This window comes from Ranitomeya imitator, chromosome 3 (assembly GCF_032444005.1).
Source record: "Ranitomeya imitator isolate aRanImi1 chromosome 3, aRanImi1.pri, whole genome shotgun sequence".
Classification (NCBI taxonomy): Eukaryota; Metazoa; Chordata; class Amphibia; order Anura; family Dendrobatidae; genus Ranitomeya; species Ranitomeya imitator.
In genome coordinates this window covers 141,623,339-141,646,169 of record NC_091284.1, presented here as the reverse complement: position 1 = coordinate 141,646,169, position 22,831 = coordinate 141,623,339, and the positions used below count along the sequence as shown (strand labels likewise).

At 43.7% G+C, this 22,831-nt stretch overlaps 2 protein-coding genes across 3 annotated transcripts in view; both read right to left on the bottom strand.

The window, feature by feature from the left end:
- POLA1 (DNA polymerase alpha 1, catalytic subunit) overlaps window positions 1-22,831 on the bottom strand; it is a 557,049-nt gene that overhangs the window by 15,506 nt on the left and 518,712 nt on the right. The window lies entirely within an intron of this gene.
- LOC138673008 (lamina-associated polypeptide 2, isoforms alpha/zeta-like) lies at window positions 1,657-3,921 on the bottom strand. Its single transcript, XM_069761538.1, has 2 exons — window positions 3,032-3,921; window positions 1,657-2,942 (listed from the first exon to the last, which is right to left on the bottom strand). Exons 1-2 carry the CDS (start codon window positions 3,221-3,223, stop codon window positions 1,707-1,709), a joined length of 1,428 nt encoding a protein of 475 aa, XP_069617639.1. The 5' UTR covers window positions 3,224-3,921; the 3' UTR covers window positions 1,657-1,706.

Sequence of the window (22,831 nt, the reverse complement as noted above, 5' to 3'; positions counted from 1 at the left end):
TCCTCCCGAATCTTCCTCAGGACTAGGGGAATTAGATTTAGAGGGGGAAAAGCATACGCGAGCCTGAAGTGCCAAGATATCAGCAGAGCGTCCACAGCGTATGGGTTGTCTTTTGGATTTAGGGAGCAGAATTGATGTAATTTTTTGTTCCCTCTGTTGGCAAAAAGGTCTATCTCCGGACAACCCCATAACTGGATGATCTGACTGAAAATGGCTGGATTTAACGACCACTCCCCCTGTCTGAGCATGTTGCGGCTTAGATAGTCGGCTTTGGTGTTGATACTTCCTTTTATATGAAGCGCCGTCAGGGAGAGAAGATGTACTTCGGCCACCTGAAAGATATGATTTGCGACCTCCATCAATGTACTGGATCGCGTGCCACCTTGACGATTAATGTAGGCCACAGTTACCCGATTGTCTGACAAAAGCCTGACGTGTCGACCCTGTAGGGGTACAAGGAATCTATTTAAGGCATGTTTTACTGCCAACAGTTCTTTCAAGTTGGAGGAAGAGTCCTGTTCAGACAGAGACCATAGTCCCTGAATCCAATCCTCCCCTAAGTGAGCCCCCCACCCTTTGGGGCTAGCGTCCGTAGTCAGCACCCTAGATATGTGATTTATCCAAGGGACCCCCCTGTGTAAATTCGAAGTGTGAGTCCACCAACCAAGCGAATGTACAGTCTCCGCAGAAAGTGTGAATTTACTGTCGAGGTGAGCATTTAGGCGACGGGAATTGTGTAACACGTCCCACTGTAAAGCCCTCGTGTGGAACTGTGCCCAGAGAACTGCCGGGATGCAGGACGTAAGAGAGCCCAAGATTGACATCGCACCCCTGACTGATACTAAGGGATTATTTATTGCCCTGGTGACCAAATGCTTAATCTTCGCAACCTTTGTGTCCGGCAGGCGACATTCCTGCTGACTAGAGTCTATAACATATCCCAGGAATTCTTGTACTTTTAGGGGCTGAAGGCGCGATTTTTTTATATTGATCATCCAGCCCAATTTGTGTAACGCATCCATAACTTTCTGTAGTTGGTCTGAGCAATGCGACTCAGAATGACCCACAATTAGCAAATCATCCAGGTACGGAACTATTAATATATCCTGTTCATGCAAGTGCGCCATAACCTCCACCATGATTTTTGTGAACACCCTGGGTGCAACTGCGACTCCGAACGGAAGTGCCTGATATTGAAAGTGTTCTACTGTGCCAGCTAGTGAGACCGCCACCCTAAGAAATCTCTGATGATCAATATGAATTGGTACATGGTAATAGGCGTCTTTGAGATCTAAGACAACCATAAAACAGTGGTGAAAGAGTAATTTTATTGCTGTCTTGACCGACTCCATTTTGAAGGAGGGTATGAACAGAAAATTATTCAGGCCTTTTAAATTAATAATGGTGCGATATGAACCATCAGGTTTTTTGACCAGGAACAGAGGGGAATAAAACCCCCTACCTTCCTCGCCTGCAGGGACTCTGACTAGAACATTCTTCTGTTGGAGCTCCCGGACCTCAGACTCTAGTGCCAACTGCTCTGTAGAGGAGGAACGAACAGGTGTTAACATAAATTTGTCCCGAGGAGTATGGTGGAAGTCTAAGGTTAGGCCTTTCTCCACAATGCCTAGAATCCATGGATTGATTGTAATCTGCACCCAGGCTGGGTAGAAGGCCGAAAGCCTACCCCCCACCTGGTCCGCTAGTCATTGTGGTTTCTTAACCTCTCGTGAAGGATTAAACATAAATCCTCTACCCCTTCTTCTGCTGTTGTCATATCTAGTAGATTCTCTGTTGGAGTCTCTATATGGTCTTCTGCGGTTGGACCATCCTCTATTATAGTCCCGTCTGTAGAAGGGTCTTCCTAGGAAGGGAAAGCGTTTTTTACTATCCCCTGCTTTTTCCAATAGCTCGTCTAGGACTGGTCCGAACAAGTGAGCCCCTTCACAAGGAATGCTACATAATTTTGTTCTAGCTTGTAAGTCCCCTGGCCAGCATTTTATCCATAGTGCTCTCCTGGCTGCATTGGATAATGCCGAGGACCTGGCGGCCAACCTGACCGAATCTGCTGAAGCATCTGAGAGGAAGGCTGCGGCATCCTGGATTGTGGACATAGAGGACAATATTTCCGACCTAGGGACTTTATCTCTGAGCTGATCTTCGAGGTGACCCAACCAAACCATCAAGGATCGAGCGGTACAAGTGGCTGCAATGGCTGGCCTCAGAGACCCTGCTGAAGTCTCCCAAGCTCCCTTAAGGAAGATGTCGGCTTTCCTATCTAACGGGTCTTTCAAATTTCCCAAGTCGTCGAAGGGGAGAGACGACTTTTTGCATGCCTTAGCGACTGCCGCATCCAACTTCGGGACTTTATCCCATGAGGACGAAGCCGCTTCTTCAAAGGGATACCGTCTTTTAAAGGCTGGCGGAAGCGACCCCTTCCTTTCTGGTTTCTTCCATTCTTTTGAGATTAACGATTTGATCTTGTCAATCACTGGAAAGGCTCTTCGGGATTTTCGCTCAATACCCCTGAACATAACATCCTGAATGGAACATTCCGATTGGGTATCTTCTATCCCCATTGTGCTGTTAACTGCTTTGACCAGATGGTTAACCCTTTCTAGGGACAAACAGGCTCGAGCAGACTCCTGATCCTCAGAGGAGGAAGTGGACGGAAGAGACCCTGAGCTCAGCTCACCCGAATCCGAATCTACCTCAGATAAAGGGGATGACCTTTTAGCTTCTGCCCCCCGAGATTTGGATCTCTCGGCACCTTTAATTTCCTGTCTCACCATCTCTCTTATTGTAGAGGTTAGATCAGGCGCCTCCTCCTCCAGTAAACGTTGAATACATATTTTACATAACTTCCTCAAATGTCCATCTGGAAGCGGCTCTGCACATTCGGCACACTGCCTATGTTTGGCTTTGGACAAACTTTTCCTCCCCTGATAGAGGAAAAAAGACAAGGGGAACACAACCATCACTAAGTGGACTTTCACGAAGCTCACTTACCCCGTCCAGTAATGAGTGGTACCGTAGATGGGGGATCCTTCGAAGCCGGCAAATCTTTACGGGCTGAGGATTTTGGTATAGAGATCCGTGCCTCCTTAGCTCCACCAGCGCGGCTACTGCCACTAGACCGACGCTGGGAGCTTCTACGAGGCTTATCTGACAGCTGCTGCGGCTCCTGCTGCTGCTGGCTGGTAGTTCCTTCTGGCGACTCCATTATGGAATGGGTGAGGAACTCTGATTATCCCAGCTTGCCGCATTAAATACCCCCAAGGTACCGCCCCCGGATGGGGGCCAGCAGGGAATCCCAGGTGGCCATTAAACCGTCTGCCGCTGTGCTGCGCTACCCCTCCCTGAAGCCCAGACTGATCCCGCAGCTGGGCGCCGCCATTAGCCGGAGATGACGCTACTGCGCATGCCCAGCCGCGTCATCCGGCCGCGCCGCCCGCCGCGTCATCCGGACACGCCCCCTTCAGGACGCAGCGGCGGCGCCAAGCCGACACGCGGACCAGGACGCCAGCAATCCCCCCGGACCAATGCCGCGTCCCCGCCCGGACCAGCCATGACTCCCGGGACCCTGAGTAGCCAAGCACCTCCATAGGTATGTGCGGTTGCCTGAGAAGCTAGCCTATCAGAGGCTGCTTCCTCCTGCTGTCACCTACACCGCGCAGTGCCCCTGCCGTGTGGTGCTTCCTGCCCCCTGGACGGGCCGAGGTAGGGGACCCCCGCTACCTGTACCGGGCCGCCAGGAGTGGGGAGTCTTCTTACTTCGACCCTCTTGTCAGGGCCTGTCTGCAAGAGGTTCCGCTGTCAGGGACAGGAAACCAAACTGACGTGGGAGAGAGGTGCCGCCCTTTTTATGTCTGTAGGTTTCCTGTCCCTGAAGGGCGGATCCCCTCTCTCGTTGTGCTGTCATGGCGACTGAATAAATACTGCATTATCACAGCATATGGAGAAATTCTCAGACTGCTTTGGAGCTCAAAATCAGAGTGATCTTGACAAGAGGACTAAGATGATGGTGATCTTCAGCATCCCCCCCAGATGTCATAGTAATCCAGCAGTCTCAATGGCATTGAGAGAAGCTGATGAAAGCTTGACAGCGGTGCTTAAATAGTTAACAGCAGTGGTCAGTTGTTAAAGACAGATGCCAGCCATGTAATATAGCTGGTATCTGCTGTTTATATCCTAATGAGGGATAAGCAGAAAATACAAATTTGTCTAAAAATATTGGCACAAAGTAAGCCAACTAAGTGATGTAACCTTAGACTAGACAGTATAGACAGCCAAAATTTACTAAATGTATCAGTGTCAAAAGAGGTTGATAAATTTGGTTCATTTTTATACTGTGTAGTTTGCAATTTCAAAAAGTTAAGAGTTTTAGTAAATGTCCTTTATTGTGGAATGTAAATTGCAATAACTCGATCTTTTGTCAATTATCCTCAATAGAGCGAATGAAGTTCCCTTTTATCTTTAACTTTTATTTGTTCAGTTGCTATATTATCCGTTTAATCTCACATGTAAATTCTTGTCTGCCATAAAGTAATGATGTTTTATGCTTATTAGAATTGTATTGATTATCTACTTGTCCAAGTGTACTTTAACTCAAGTATAATAAAACAAAAATCCATTCTTTAATCTCTAAAAATGTACCAAAATATAAAAGGATAAAACACAAAATAACATAAAATGAACACGTCTATAAAAATGGGTCCAAAATTGTCCCTAAAAAGTCACATCAAAAACAGAATACTATTCAAAAAACCACAGAAAAATAAATGTATAAAGAGAAACATGCAATATCTGAAAGCTTTGTTAAATCTGTTATACAAAGGAATTTAACAATAGGCTCCAACTCCTGAAACATTCAGGCCTGAATACACTTAGAAAATTGGGCATTGGAAAGACTGAAACAGTAATAACACTCCCAAAGTGTTCTAGGGTATATGTTAAATGGCATTCATGCGGTCAAACAAAAATTGCAAGAGAAGCTCTCTAAAAGAAACAAAATGTGAGCAAAAATGCTTTGAAGCATGAACTCTATGTAGAGCAAAAATGCCCACTACTGTTCAGCAGAGATTAATGGAGTTCAAAAAGACAAATGGTGATGGAGGAATGTTTAAAGCTGCAATACCATGTTACAAATCATTGTTCAGAGACTATAACCCTATGTAGCTTCATTTTACCAGCACATATACAATTCTTCATGACAGTAGAATATTGTGATATTAACTCACACTTAGGCTATGTGCACACAATGGAGCTTAGGTGACCCGCACCCCCCAAAGAAGAACATTGCGAAACGTGCATTGGGGCCTGCCTCTCCCACGTTTGCAGCAGGTTGGTCATCTAAGCTCCAATATGTTTTTCTTTGCCTAAAAAAAAAAAGATCATCTTTAAGTGTTTATCATATTGGTCAGGCTACCTTTACTTCAACTAGGATTTGTATCTAATACTGATCAGACTTTTTATTTTTGACATTTACCGGTAGCTGCTGCATTTTTCACCCTAGGCTTATACTCTAATCAATAAGTTTCGCCAGTTTTTTGTTGCAAAATTAGGGGGGGGTCGGCTTATACTCGGGTCGGCTTATACTCGAGTATATACGGTAATAAAGAATATTTTATAACAATAATGTCCTCATTGCAAAATAGACCTACTGCAGTGGGCAACACTTCTTACGAGACTATATTAAAGCTAAGACCAACCAAGTGTACATGATTTCACTACGGCAGCAAATTAGAAGTGATAATGATACAGGTCTACATAAAAAACAAACAAAAAAACCCAAATTTTTTTTTATTAGTTAACAATCTTAAAGATGTTTTACCTGTACAATATGTTGCTATGAATAAATGTGAAGAGTAGGCTTGAGTGAAACGGATCGGACAAATTCAAAAGTCGCCGACTTTCGGCAAAGTCGGGTTTCATGAAACCCGACCCGATCCTAGTGTGGGATCGGCCATGCGGTCGGCGATCTTCGCGCCAAAGTCGCTTTTTGTATGACGCGCTTAGCGCCATTTTTTCAGCCAATGAAGGATCGTGGGCAGAGTGATGACATAGGTAGGTAAATTCAGCCATCAGCACTCGGCTTGAAGGATGCACGCTCCAAAGTCCAAGGATCCAATCAGACCAGGAAAACTCAAAGAAGAAAAGAGAGCAGCAACCATTTCAGGTGAAAAAATATCCAAAAAGGTGCTTTATTCTGCCATACAAAGTTACAACGTTTCGGCCAAGGTGATACTTGACAAAGGCCACCTTGGCCGAAACGTAACTTTGTATGGCAGAATAAAGCACCTTTTTGGATATTTTTTCACCTGAGATGGTTGCTGCTCTCTTTTCTGCTTAGAGTGATGACATAGGTCTTAGGGGTGTGCCTATCGCCATCTTATCGCTTGTGTGCTGTAGTAGCGATTTGCAATGTGCAACACCAGCTTTTCGGTGCAGGGACGGAGGGGAGAGAGAGAGAAAGAGAGAAAATATTTTTACCGTTGACTAGCATTGGGTTTCGTGTTTCGGTCGAACCCTGACTTTTCGCGATAATCGGCCGATTTCACTCGACTCGACTTTTGAGAATGTCGGGTTTCGCGAAACCCGACTCGATCTTAAAAAAGTAAAAGTCGCTCAACCCTAGTGAAGAGCCCATCAGCTCTGATGCGCACGTTTCGCCCTGCCTCACAGTTTGTAATGGATTGCATAATCATAAGTCAACTTTGGTGTGAGACACAATTGGACTCTTGAATTTTGTAGTGTCTTGCCTGTTCGCTTACATTAACATTCTGAGCTCAGATCCTTCCTTCTATCTTGCGCCTTGTACTGGTTTTACCTGGGTTTTTTTTAAGATTATTTACTAATAAAAATTATTATTTTTTAAAATTTAGATATGTATCACTTCAAATTTGTTGCCATAGTGAAATCATGCACTTGGTTGGTCTTAGCTTTAATACAGAAGAATGTATACATTTTTAATACAACTGACAATACCAGTTCTACTTTTCCTATGTACATTTGGAAGGCCTTGGTCTACAATGCAGCTTGCACTCGTTCACATTAGAACATCCCAGAATTAGTTTGAATGAAGATGTGGCAAGTCATGTACTTTGCCTTTTGGAGTACAGTGCACTATGCATGTTAGCTATATACTTAGAGAGACCCATTGTTTGTACAGTAAAAACTATGGTGGCAAATAAGAAACCTGATATTACAGATAACGGATAATGGAGGGTATATGAAGGTCATATATTCCATCATGCAAGTTCTAACTGCAGTAGGTGAATTGTAGAACGCAATGTGTTTTGCAGGTCTGAAGAATAAACCCTGGGGATGGTTACATGCCCTCATGTGGCTCCATCTATGATTACAGCTGTATTTTGTACATTCTCAATCTTACATCTGAATTATGCTTAGTAGGGTAGTGCAATGTATTGCCTTATGGTGGCACATAAACCACTATCAGAAGACCTGCACAAGTATTTAACTAAGCAGTTAAAAAAAAGGTGTGCAGCCCACAAAAGGCAAGTCACCACATGAACATGATGCCTTTTTATAGCCACAATGTATTGAGTAACTCTGGAGAAAAGGTTCAGGGCTGTGTACTAATGCCATGCAGAGAAAGATGAGGAAGGACACCGCTCCTGATGTGTTTAACACATGAACTGATGGGTTATTGACATATCGCAGTACGATAGTCACAAAGGGGACTATCTTACCTGCCGTAGTGTGGCAAAGACAAAACAGTTGCTCCTCTTTGTTCATGAAGGACACTTGTTAAATGTCATGTCTGTACAGTATTTGTACATACCGATCAGTGATTTTTTTTTTTTAAATAAAAGTTTTAACTACTGGCAAAAAACTTATGTTTATAGAATAAAAGGAAACAATTTTTCCTTTAAAGCTTGCATAACATCAAGATTAGAAATTGTCCGACTTACTTTATGGAGAATTTACACTGCAAGATAATCGTGAATGAGCGTTAAAGCATGCAAAATGCTTGTTTATTGGGTGAAATGATCTTTTACGCAGTATAACTGATAATCGCTCTCAGTTGTGCATTGTCCTGTGTAAACCGTATTCACACTGCCGAGAACTGTGGCAGCCTGTGGGCGCTGAGCGGTTTAGTATAGATCGCTCAGTGCACGTCATTTACTTTGATCTGCCTGTGTAAGCAGGCAAATGATCGCAGGTTGTTGAAAGATTACTTATCGGCGACGTATCGTGCCTCTGGTCTGTCTGTGCAAACAAACTCTTATGCTGTGTGCACACGTTGCGGTTTTTCCCGATAAAAACGCTATAAAACCGCAAAAAAAAAAAAAAAAATACATACAATAAGCATCCCATCATTTAGAATGAATTCCGCATGTTTTGTGCACATGATGCGTTTTTTTCCACGAAAAAAAAAAAAACGTATCGCGGTAAAAACCGCAGCATGTTCATTAATTTTGCGTTTTTTTGTGGATTTCCCACTACAAAATGCATTGGGAAGTGTCCGGAAAAAACCGCGGCAAAAACGCGTCAAAATCACGGCAAAAACGCATCAAAACCACGGCAAAAACGCATCAAAACCGCATGCATATTTCTTACGGATTTCTTGCAGAAAATGTCCGGTTTTTCCCAGGAATTTTCTGCGAGAAATCCTGGACGTGTGCACATAGCCTTAGTCTCAATATTTTATACACATTTGCAGTGCTATATTCTGCTGATTATCTGAAATTTAACAGATTTAACACTCCTCATCTCTAGCAAGTGAGACACCAAATTCAGCCATCTTCCCTACAAATCCTTGGTCTACAACCAAGGCGCTAACATTTTTTTCTCCGACAGACAACTTTCTATGTCCATGGCAGTTAAGATGCCTAACTTATGCACCACATAGCGGATCCAGGTTCAATGTGGTCAGACTGATAACTAAGCTTAAGGAAGGCATTAAGATTATTATTATTTATTTATGTAGCACCATTAATTCCATGGTGCTGTACATGAGACGGGGTTACATCAAAATACAAATATCACTTACAGTAAACAAAACTGACAATGACAGATTGATACAGAGGGGAGATGACCCAACAGGATTGTGGGGAAGGAGACAGTAGGTTGGGGGTTGCGGTAGCTCCGATGGTGTTGAGGTGGTCGTGTGGTCATTACAGGTTGTAAGCTTCATTGAAGAGATGGGTTTTCAGGTTCCGTTTGAAGGATCCAAATGTGGTGGATAACTGGACGTGTTGGGACACAGAATTCCAGATGATGGGGTATATTCTGGAGAAGTCTTGGAGGTGATTGGGTAAGGAGCGAATAAGCGTAGAGGAGAGGAGGAGGTCTTGGGAGGACCGGAGATTACATGAGGGAAGATATTGAGAGATTAGTGTGGAAATATACGGAGGAGAAAGATTATGGATGGCTTTGTAGCTCAGTGTTAGTAATTTAAACTGGATACACTGGGAAATTGGGAGCCAGTGAAGGGATTTGTAAAGAGGGGAAGCAGGAGTGTAGCAAGGAGAGAGATTAATTAGTTGGGCGAGAGTGTTAGAAGGTAGGCCACAGAGGAGTATGTTGCAGTAGTCCAGGCGGGAGAGGATTAGGGCATGCACAAGCATTTTGGTAGAGGGTTGAGGGAAGGATGGATTCTGGAAATATTTTTGAGTTGGAGGAGACAGGTGGTGGCGAGAGCTTGGATGTGCAGTTTAAAGGGAACCTGTCACCCCCCTCAGGTGTCTGCAACCAAAAGAGCCACCCTGAGCAGCACTCCGACAAGGCAGCTCCTCCAGTCACGCTCCGTGCACACGCCGAAACAAACGGTTACAAAATGTGCCCCTCATACCATGAAATCGTCCCGGGGCGGGTCCACCCCCAATCAAACGCAGCACAGCCGCCACTCCGGGCCCGTGCGCGCCGCCTCCCCTTGCCTCACCAGCATGCCCGGCGCCTGCGGACGCTGATACAAGATACAGACTGCTGAAGATCTCCTGATCCTAAATTATCTTTACCAATGTATACAACTAATATCCAACAAATCTATTTAATTTCTTACATGTTACATGTTGTATCCTTTCGCTCCTTTAATTGATAGCAAACACTTATTATTTTTCTTTGATATCTTTACCAATTTTAAGCAAATTACAGTTAGACCTTTTACCTTATAATGCTGCGCCATTTTATCTTTAAATACCATCTATATACGTAACTATGCTAATGAAATCCAAGCAGACTTCCTGAGCAGGACAGGTATAAATCTGGGGGAATGGAACCTTGGTACAAAACTGTTCCAATTAATAACCAGAAAATGGGGTAATCAAGATGTGGACCTGCTTGTGAGTCGGGAAAACACAAAAATAGATCCTTATTTCTCCACTGTTCCAGGCAAGACTCAATCAAGAGTACATGACTTTCTTCATCCGTGGAACTTCAGGTTGGCCATTCTCTCCAATTCCTTTACTGCCAAGAACATTGTGAATGGTCAGAACGGATAGAGTCAGGACCATTCTGATTGCTCCTCTATGGCCAAGGAGAAGCTGGTTTGGGGCTCTGAACCTTATGAACTCGGAGGAACCTCTTATCCTTCCTCCAGACTATGACATGCTACATCAAGGTCCAATTTTTCATCCGGCTCCCCACAGCTTATGCTTGGCAGCCTGGCTTTTGTAGCCTCAATCCTGAAAGCCAGAGGTCTCTCAGATGACATATTTACCCTACAAAAAAGCAGGAAACAGATCACTAATGCCATCTATTCTATTACAAAAGACATTCTATGCGTGGTATGGATCTACCCCCCCTGATCCATTTCATCCTGATATTGCCAGTATATTGCAGGATGACAAAGACAGGAGTTGCTGTTCTGCCCAAAAGAAAATTCTTGCCGAGACATCTCGTAGGCTCCCGAACCTTGTGCTGCCCTGAGGACTTAGGTGGGGGCCACTGTGGTCATATTGGCTGAATAGATTCGGACAGCAGTTCCTTGAAGTATATAGCTTGCTGCTCTCGGGGTCTCCTCTACAGCGCTAAAATCTCTGAAGTTTGAAGATCGGTGGTCCATCTTCCTTGGACAGACCCACTCGAAGACCGCCGAAGATGTAACCGCTCCCCAACCCCTTTTGCTGGCATTTGTTGATACAGACAGGGTGCTGAATCCAAAGTATTCCCTTCGCAAGTTTTCCTGGTTGAGCCACCAGTTGAGGGATATCTTTACGTGGTGAGGGAGATTTTCATGCCGAGTGCGTCTGGAATTTTGGCTCAGTGAGAGAGGATAGAACTCTAGAGAACCTTCGTATGAGCCTGGGCCCTGGGAACTGCTTGAATGCATGCTGTCATTGATCCCAGGAACGACATCGCAAACCTTACAGACACCATCTTTTGGTTCTTTGGGATCCGGACCATTGATCTTACATTTAACTGCTTGGTCACTAGAAGTGAGGATCTCTGATTGAGAATTTAAGAGGGTCCCTAAGAAGATCTTCTTGGCTGATGGCGTCAGATCTGATTTTTTTAAATGTATGATCCAGCCTCAGGATGTTAGAGTATGTAGGACTGACTGGAGTTGGTTTTTGAAATCAGGAACAGAGGGAGCCATGATGAGGAAATCGTCCAGATAGGGAATGATGTAAATGTTTTCCTTCCTGATAAATGCTACCACCTCTTCATCCCTTAGGGACATGAAAAACACTAGAGGATGGATGGAGGTGAAGGGCTATTTAAACCTCTTGTGTTTCCTGTTCCTAATTAGGGTGGTGAGGCAACCTCCTGAGGTGCATTCATGGAGGGGATTAGAGAAAGGCTATAACAGTAACTGACTGAAGCAGATAACCCCTGGAAGATAAAATGAGCAGCAGCACAATGCCACACAAATTTACGGGATATGTTTCCTTTAATAAAAGACCCCACACATAGCTACCAGTTCACTTCGAGCGTGACGCGTTTCTCCATCCTTGATATTGGTTCATCAGGAGGCATTTGAGGGTAGTCCAGAGCAGTTTCTTGGGAGTGGTGATGCCTAGATATGAACATGTCTCGTACATCTGTGCGGTGTTGTGCCGCTGCTCATTTGATCATCAGATCACATATCTACTTTGGATAGTCACTTTGTCTATTTCTATAGACGTTTTATCTTCTGATTGTCTTGAGAATTCATCTGGATTAGGGGTGATTTTTGAACATAGAGCTCCCTGCGTGGTTCCTAGGCCTAGATGACGGTGATCGGGGGTGCTAATCTTGCCTGTTGTATCTAGGGTGCCAACCTCCGAGAGCAGGTACAGTAGGTTATTTTGAGAGGGCATTGCCTACGGAAAGTATTAGGTCCCTTAAAAGTTAAAAACCTCAACACCTGACTTTTAACCAGTTTTTATCCAGATGGTTGTGCTGGAAACTACCCTAGTTTTTTCCTCTTTCAGCTGCAATCACCAGCAGGTACGGCACCCACTAGTTTCTTATTACAGCAACGGATCTCATCTAATATATGTATGTGAACAGCTCCAACCTTCCCCCTCACCCCTACCACCTTATAAGGTCCATTCATTACTCTGTCCTCTGATCTATTTAATACTGTAGTTCACATGGAAAAATAGCGGAGATCGAAACCACTTGTGCAGCTCTATATTTGGATAATTTGGGAACTTCAATGGCTGGCTCCTCTCTTGATTAGCTGGCCTAGAGTAATGTCATAAAAGTTCAAATCCGGATTGCTAAAGAGGAGATTTAGGGTATGTGCACACGTCAGGATTTCTTGCAGAAATTTTCCTGACAAAAACCGGACATTTCTGCCAGAAATCCACATGCGGTTTTTTTTTCGCATTTTTTCATGCGTTTTTGGTGCGTTTTTTTTTTAAATGCATAGAATAGAGGGAAAATCGCAGAAAATCCGCAAAATTAATGAACATGCTGCTTTTTTTACCGCGATGCGGAAAAAAACGCATCATGTGCACAAAACATGCAGAATGCATTCTAAATGATAGGATGCATAATGTATGCGTTTTTAATGAGTTTTTATAGCGTTTTTATCGCAAAAAAACCTGAACGTGTGCACATACCCTTACAGGGCTCCAGCCAGTGGCCACTGAATATTCACTTGGCTGCTGGACAAATGTCTTGAAAATGTAATTCTCTCATATCTATAGGCCACTTCACTGTTCACTGTTGAACATTAGGTAAGAAATTTCACAAACTGGCTTGTTGCAACCATGGGAATCGTGATCTATAGAATGACAAATTATGTCCCAAATGTTAGTAAGGGCAGACTGCATGGCGAGGAGCTGGATTTTATTAATGTGGCAACAAAACGATGAGAAACCAAAATTCAATGATTAGAGGCACGTCTCAATACTTTTGTCTAAATAGTGTATGATTCTTGATAGACCCTGTTGAAAGGCAGGCATTACTACTAGTGATGAGCGAGTATACTCGTTGCTCGGGTTTTCCTGAGAATGCTCGGGTGACCTCAGAGTATTTATGACTGCTCGGAGATTTCCTCTTCATTTCGGCAGCTGAATGATTTACAGCTATTAGTCAGCTTGATTACATGTGGGGATACCCTACCCTAGCAACCAGGCAACCCCCACATGTACTTAGGCTGGCTACTAGCTGTAAATCATGAAAACACAAAAAAGCACAGTAAAACCAAAAACACACTGTTGCAAAAAAATCACAGTGGACAGCAAGTGCTAGTAAAAAGATGGAAAAAACAGGGTATTAGCTGTAAGTCATTCAGTTGCCTCGATGAAAACTAAATCTCCGAGCAGTCATAGTGAGGAGCGATGCAGTCTGCCCTTACTAACATTTGGGACATAATTTGTCATTCTATAGATCATGATTCCCATGGTTGCAACAAGCCAGTTTGTGAAATTTCTTACCTAATGTTCAACAGTGAAGTGGCAGATAGATATGAGAGAATTACATTTTCAAGACATTTGTCCAGCAGCCAAGTGAATATTCAGTGGCCACTGGGTAGGAGCCCTGTAAGGGTATGTGCACATGTTCAGGTTTTTTCGCGATAAAAACGCTATCAAAACTTATTAAAAACGCATACATTATGCATCCTGTCATTTAGAATGCATTCTGCATGTTTTGTGCACATGATGCCCTGTCCTTCAAACCACACATCCAAGCTCTTTCCACCTCCTGTCGCCTCCAGCTCAAAAATATCTCCAGGATCCGTCCTTTCCTCAACCCCCAATCTACTAAAATGCTTGTGCACGCCCTCATCATTTCCCGCCTTGACTACTGCAACATCCTTTTCTGTGGCCTGCCTGCTAACACCCTTGCACCTCTCCAGTCCATCCTTAACTCTGCTGCCCGACTAATCCATCTCTCTCCTCGCTACTCCTCCGCTTCCCCCCTCTGCAAATCTCTTCACTGGCTCCCATTCCCTCAGCGTATCCAGTTCAAATTGCTAATACTGACCTACAAAGCCATCCACAACCTGTCTCCTCCATATATCTCTGAACTAATCTCTCGATATCTTCCCTCACGTGATCTCCGGTCCTCCCAAGACCTCCTTCTCTCCTCCACACTTATTCGCTCCTCATCCAATCGCCTCCAAGACTTCTCCCGAATATCCCCCATCCTCTAGAACTCTCTGCCCCAACACGTCCGACTATCAACCACAGTCGGATCCTTCAGACGGAACCTGAAAACTCATCTCTTCAGGAAAGCCTACAGCCTGCACTGACACCGCTGCTGCCTCATCACTATCGAAGCTACCGCCTCACCAACACCGGAGCTACCGCCTCACCAACACCAGAGCTACCGCCTCACCAACACCGGAGCTCCTGCAACCCTCAACCTACTGTCTCCTTCCCCATAATCCTGTAGAATGTAAGCCCGCAAGGGCAGGGTCCTCACCCCTCTGTATCAGTCCGTCATTGTTAGTTTGTTTACTGTATGTGATATTTGTAACTTGTATGTAACCCCTTCTCATGTACAGCACCATGGAATCAATGGTGCTATATAAATAAATAATAATAATAATGCGTTTTTTTCCGCATCGCGGTAAAAAAGCAGCATGTTCATCAATTTTACGGATTTTCTGCGTTTTTCCCGCTATTCTATGCATTTGGAAAAAAACGCACCAGAAACGCATGAAAAAAAAAATGCGAAAAAAAAACCGCATGTGGATTTCTGGCAGAAATGTCCGGTTTTTGTCAGGAAAATTTCTGCAAGAAATTCAACACATTAGCTGGATGATGGGACTCCTACTGTCCCATCATTGGCTAATGTGTCAATCACTGTCACTGTAGCAGGCATCGTCCGATGGGACTTGTAGTCCCATCGGACGATGCCTGCACACACGCACAGAGCCCCGGCAGGCCCGCACAGAGCCCCGGCAGGCCCGCACAGAGCCCCGGCAGGCCCGCACAGAGCCCCGGCAGGCCCGCACAGAGCCCCGGCAGGCCCGCACAGAGCCCCGGCAGGCCCGCACAGAGCCCCGGCAGGCCCGCACAGAGCCCCGGCAGGCCCGCACAGAGCCCCGGCAGGCCCGCACAGACCCCGCCCACACTCCATTATAGTGCATCATTGCACTATGGGAACTTCCGATTCCGGTATCAGATATCGCAAAAGTATCGGGACTCGGTATTGGAATTCCGATACAGCGAATATCGGCCGATACCCGATATTTGCAGTATCGGAATGCTCAACACTACTCATAAATACTCAGAGGTCACCCGAGTGTGCTCGGAAAAACCCGAGCAACGAGAACATTCGCTCATTACTAATTACTATGTATGAGCTTGAATGTGCAACAGATAATGGACATTTTAGAAAATGAAATCTGCCCAACTTTACAATATGTAGACAGAATAAACAATACTATAATATTAAGGGTAAAAAAAATGAAAACATTGAAAAGCAAATAGCAACCTAGAATAAAAACTACTATTTGTATGGATCATGTCATGTACTTTTTTCTATTTCAAGTAAAATTAAAATTATTGTGGGGCAAACAGGCTTTCAATTGGGAAAATGAATTCAAATATTTTGGTGTCAAAACAAGCTGAAATATGTCAAGACAGTTGCAGTTTATTTTCCAGGCCCCATTAGCATTTCAAAGAAAACGCTATCTGAAGAAAACAAAACAGGAGACAAATATGGATATACCCAGTATGGTAATTTTAATTCTTTTTCAACAAATTGCTAATTGGGTAGTGATGTATTAAGATCATGTACACAAGAGTACACACGCTTCAATTACTTGAAACTATCTATCCGATAGAAAATAATAAAAATACATGGCATTGAAAAGTGAACCAAAGTAGATAATCTGCCATGTTCTGTTTCAACAAATTGGATTGTACAACATTTTTCAAAATAGCACGATTTATGCAAGAAAATTATGGCAAAAATCAAATGGTCATAGCAATAAAGCATGAGAAGCTAAATTTAAACATTGCCACTTCAGAGAGGAAGGGGACTATAACTCGTGCCACCTATTGGAAGTAGCAATCTTAAAAGTCAATATTGACCCTCTAACGAGCCTTGTCACATGACTTAGCATAAAAGTCAAAATCAAAATCTCAATTTGCAGACACTGTTTCGGAGTACTGCTCCTCGTCAATACTAAGTGTGAGATCTGGTTTGGCTGTTGATATTGACTGTTAGGATTGCTACTTCCATTAGAGTTCTAGTCCTGTTCCTCTCTGAAGAGACAATTTGCATATTTCCCAGAGAAGCATTGCAGCTTGAAAGTCTCCTCACCCCGCAGCCAAACCAGATCTCACACTTTGCACTGATGAGGGTGTGAAGAGCAGAACAAAAATGATTACCTCAATGAACAAAAAAAAAAAAAAAAAAGAATTTGTGATAAATATTGACCTGTCCATTCAAGGACATTTTAGCTATATTTTAGCTATTCTTTCCTGTTTTGTCTCTTTGTTTAAACATGCAAAACTTGTATAACCACTAAACCTACTGAAACAGCTATATAAAGAAGGGATAGCACCATGAAGGCAGGCGTGCTTCAGAGACTTCCCAGTGATACACTATACAAGAAGTGTCTTGTGTATTATTTCTGGTGATTCCCGACTTCCAAAGGCTGCTCCGACTGAGTGTGATCCCGACATTTCCTGGCGCCCGAACAGGGACCCGAGGTCTGTGTATTCCTTCAAGAACACCGGCAGAATACGAACGAAAAGAGAATCTGGGATAATGGACAGCAGATGAACAAAAACCTGGCCAGGTAAGAGACACTGTTAGATCTCTTATATCTGCCCTGCACTGTCCGTAAGATTTTCTGTGTCGTGTTCTTTAGCGGGTAGTTCTAGTAGAGGAGGATACCTATAGCTCGGGTTCTTGAACTATTTAGGAATTGATCACCTCACGGAGTACGGCATTGAATGAGAGTGAATGTGAATAGAAGGTGTGTGGAAGTTGGGAATAGCCCTATAAGCCGCCCAGGGGGTTGAAACAGAAGAAGTGACTGTCCCACTGGGCAACGTGGTTGCATCCTTTTGGGGAGACCTCCGCGCCTATGTTCAATCTCTGATCCTGTCTTTGACAAAAACCTGGTGACGGATAAGTGTATGATAGTATGAGCCCAGGACAGATAAATTGGCCTGGGACAAGAATACGTTGTATGTGATAGTATAAGCCCAGGACAGATAAATTAGCCTGGGACAAGATACGTTGTATGTTCTTTTTCTTTTTCTGTCTGGTTGCATTTGTGTTGTTTGCTATAGGTGTAGGAATCAGGATTTTCTTACATCAACACAGTTTAAACATCCTTGCTCCTTAGGAAGAAGGTAACGAGGTATTCTCATACCCAAACGCCACCTAGGGCAAGAAAAAGACATCCTAGCTCCTTAGGAAGAAGGTAACGAGGTATTCTCATACCCAAACGCCACCTAGGGCAAGAAAGCTCAGGATAAGAAAATGGGGAATAAGCAAACAAAGTCGGAACCAGAAGAATTAGATATCTATACTATCATAAAGGAGAGAAGTGGTGAAGATGCCACTAAGGGGCTGAAAAAGATTTTTAGTAAGTTTGGAGTTACTAGGGCAGAAGCTTTTAGTAGAAAACTATGGGAAGGAATTCAGGAAAGGAAAAAAGGCATAATCAGAGACAAGAAATGGATAGATCAGATCCAAGCATTGATTGATGTCTCTAGGGTAGCAGAAAATGAGGGATGGACATATAATCAACAGAGTAAAAAGTGGTGTATTAGACCCACAGGCTGTGGAGAAAAACAAAATGTGGAATCTAAAAATACCCCACCCCCATACCTTAACCCACATGCCCCATCTTTTCTCCAAACACCACCTCAAAGTTTAGCCGGACCAGGAGGATGGGTATGTCCGCACTGTGGACAACAAAATCCAGACTGGAGAAATGATTGCCTAGCCTGTGGTACACCTAGACATGGCGCTGTACTTGCCCCTGTTAGGGTAGTACCAAGACCCTTTAGGGAACCTGGTGCTGACGGAGTAATGGGAACTAGATATCACCAAACTCGACAATATTTCCCTTGGTCCCCCGCTGAAGGCATGTCTCTCTTGCACAACGCACCAGATCCCACCCAGTGTCCAGTTAGATTTGCACAATATATACAGCAAATTATGCAGACTCACGCTGGAGTTTGGGCAGATGGAGAAGAATTATGTAGAATGAAAATGACTCCTGGACTCTTCCAGGAGCTATTAGCAAATCTACAGGTACATAGGCCCCAAGCAGGAGATGGTGCCTTACAAACGATAGAATCAGGTACACAATTTGTAGATCACTTAATGGTTTTCATGAGGGAGAGACAGAGGCAGAGAGGAACAACGGGAGTGGTGGCTCAGAAATCTGGACAATCAGTAGATGAATATTATCTAAGTGTAGAAAATAATTTCAGAGATGAAGGCATGGATCTAACCGCTCCAGGAATGATGAGGTTAGTTACAAAAACCTTTATAGATGGATTGTCTCCAAAAGTGAAGGAAAAGCTTAAGGCCGCAACCCCTGATTGGAGAACCTTGGAAGACCCACACCTGGCTAGACAGAAAGCTGTAGGGATAGAAATGGACTTAAGAGAAAATTCTAAGCCAGTAAGAATTGCACAGGCTAATACTGGCTCTGCTAATCAAAAGTTTACTTGTCATTACTGTAAGAAGCCAGGACATTTCCAAAGGGAATGTAGGAAGAGAAAAACAGATATAGATTCAGGAACCTTTGTACCCAAAAATAAGATAAATAACCCAGGGCCTGATCAAACAGACAGCTCAGAATGACTGAAAGTTATGCAGGTCTCTCTTCCTTCTAGAAGACCAATAATACAAGTTGAAGTTGAGGGTAAAAATGTACCTTTTCTGATAGATACGGGAGCAACATCCTCCATTTTAAATCAGGACTTTTTACCATATCCTGACAATATATCCTCAAAGGTTACATATGCAGAAGGGTATGATGGTAAAATTCAGGTGTTGCCCTTTACAAAACCTTTAAATGTGAGCTTTGGCCCTAAAACTTTTGTATCCAAATTTTTATTTGCTAAAGGTGCACCTACCTGCTTGTTGGGTACTGATGTCTTAAGTAAAATGCATGCAAACATCCATTTTAGAGAAGATGGCACAGTTATGCTGACCATCCCTGAAGATGCAGAAACTCTGGAACCATATGTTAGAATACAGGCAATGGAGGATTTTCCCGAAATTTACACTCAACAAGCAAAAATTGACTTGTCTCGGGTTCCTGACAGCCTATGGGCAAAAGGAGACACTGATGTAGGATTTTTATCAGTAGCTCCTATACTGTTAGAAACTGCCCCGGGAACCATATTACCTCAGCTTAGGCAATACCCCATCAGCGCCCAGCAAGAACAGGCGATTTCTCAACAAATTCAGGATTATGTGTTACAAGGTGTTTTGGTAGAAATCAGGTCACCCGCCAATACACCCTTATATCCTGTTAAAAAGAAAGTGTCCTCCAAAGAAACTATGGTGAAATATCGCATGGTGCACGACTTACGGGAAATCAATAAGGTTTTGGCACCGGTCACCCCTGTGGTACCGAATCCTCATACCTTACTGTCTCAAATTCCCAGCACTGCTGCATATTTTACGGTAATTGACTTATCAAACGCATTTTTTTCTGTGCCACTACATAAGAACTGTTGGCATTTGTTTGCCTTTACATTCAAGGGTAAACAATTAGCATGGACAAGATTGTCACAAGGTATGGTACACTCACCAACTTTGTACTCTGAAGCAATGCAGACCGTGCTAAAAAATTTCATCCCAGAACCAGGAGTAGTCATTCTACAGTATGTAGATGACTTACTTATTTGTTGCCCTGATGAGCAGACGGCAGTTACCTCAACTGTTAATTTCTTAATTTTCCTAGCGCAAGAAGGCTGTAAAGTAAATAGACAGAAACTCCAGGCTTGTCAACAAACAGTCGTGTTTTTAGGTCACTGCATATCACAGGGCATCAGACACCTCACACCTCAACGTACGGAAGCCATACGTAACATGCTTGAACCCAGGAATCACAAACAGCTGCGTGCTTTCCTAGGTATTGTTTCACACTGTAGACAGTGGATCATACATGCAAGTCAACTCATGCAGCCTTTATATGACTGTATTGCCAACACACCATATTCACTCAGTGAAGAGGCTAAACAGTCATTTTCCTCTTTGAAAACAGCACTGGTATCAGCTCCGGCTTTGGGACTCCCAGACTACACTAAACCTTTTCAATTGATGGCAGCTGAGATATCCTCACATGCTACAGGGGTGCTCACACAAAAACATGGAAACAAACAGAGACCTGTGGCATACATATCAGCTCATCTGGACCCTGTAGCTAGAGCCGCACCTTCTTGTGTAAGAGTAGTAGCCGCAATTTCACTGTTATTAGATAAAGCTTCTGAGATTGTTCTTGATCACCCACTTCTAGTTCAGACCACTCATGATGTACATGGCATTCTTAACCAGGTCCAACCTAAACATATTTCAATGGCCAGACACCTCCGTCTCCAATGTTCCCTACTACTGCCGCCCAACATTTCCTTTGCCAGGGTTCAGACTCTTAATCTCGCGTCTTTGCTCCCTTTAGAGTCTGAGGGGGGTACCATACCTGAGGCAACTGCACTCTCCAACTCCTTTGACCCATCAAAGTCAATGCATGATTGTGTACAATTAATGGAACAAGAGACTCAGGGCTTATGTAATGTACGTGACAAGCCACTCTGTAATGCTACATTTGAACTTTTCATAGATGGCAGTAGATATGCAGATATGAATGGACAATTTCATACAGGTTATGCGGTAGTAACTCAGCATGAAGTGCTGAAAGCAGAACCTCTCCCTGCTAATCAGTCTGCACAAGAAGCAGAACTTACGGCATTAGTTGAAGCTCTAAAAATAGCCAAAGATCAGACAGCAAACATATACACTGATTCTAGATATGCACATGGCATTATTTTCGATTTTGGCGTAATATGGAGAGCCAGAGGTTATATGACTGCTTCAGGCCAACCTGTTAAACATGCCTCCCTCATTAGACAGATTCTGGAGGCAGCACAAGAAACTAAAGAAATAGCGGTGATAAAGGTAGCTGCACATGTGAGACTCGACACCGAGGAAGCCAGGGGTAACGATAAAGCCGATAAGGCAGCAAAACAGGCAGCACGTAAACCCTTACATCATGCCCACACACTAGATAGCTCTGAAGATGATGAGGAAAGATTGAAGGAAGCTCAGAAACAGGTAGACGACGAAGAACGAGGGCAGTGGCAGAAAAAAGGGGCAGAAGATCAGCAAGGATTATGAAAAAAAGGAACTTTGTTGTGTTTACCCAGAGCCTGGTACCCCGCAGTGGCAAGTGACCTCCACCTACCCACGCATGTGTCGGCAAATGGTATGACGCTCAAGGTAAAAGAAAGGTGGTTGGCTCCAGGCTTTGGTAATTTTGCTCGGAACATGTGTGCTGCAAGCGCTATATGCCTGGCACACAATCCAGGTCAGGCCATTAAAACCCCAACCAAGCATCATGTAAGACCACTGTATCCCTTTCAAAGACTCCAGATCGACTACATCCAACTTCCTAGGTACAATGGATACGAATATGTGCTTGTGTGTGTGGACATGTTCTCAGGGTGGCCAGAGGCTTATCCAGTTCGTAAAGCCTCAGCAAAAACTACTGCCATTAAAATAGCACATGAACTGATACCCCGTTACGGCATGCCTGAGGTGATCGAGTCAGATAGGGGTACCCATTTTACTGGGGAAATATTCCAGAATGTTATGAAAATGTTGGGAGTAGAAAACCAGTTTCACACTCCATATCATCCACAGAGTTCAGGTAAAGTGGAAAGATTAAATGGGACAATAAAATTAAAAATCCAGAAGGCCATGGCAGAAACAGGAAAGCCTTGGACCGAGTGTCTACCACTTGCCCTGTATTCCATCCGAAACACCCCAAGGGGGAAGGCTAAGCTGTCACCACATGAGATTCTTTTTGGTAGAGCAGCAAATTTGGGTTGTTATTTTCCACAACAACTGATGTTGAATACTGAGACTTTAACTGCTTATGTACAAGAATTACAAAAACGTTTAACTAAAGTGCATTCGCAAGTTTTTGCTTCCCTTCCAGATCCAGAAAATCTCGAAGGAGGCCACAAGTTGGAACCTGGTGATCAAGTCTGCGTGAAAAGACACACCAGAAAGACTCTGGAACCGAGATTTGACGGACCTTTCCAAGTCCTGTTAACAACTCCAACAGCAGTCAAGCTTGAAGGAAAGGCATCATGGATACATGCAAGCCATTGCAAAAAAGCAGTATAAGACTCATGATATTGATGTTAATAATGTTAACCTCAACGGAGGCATGGGAAAGACTGAATTCTCTAGCCCCTTTGAACAATAGATTCGT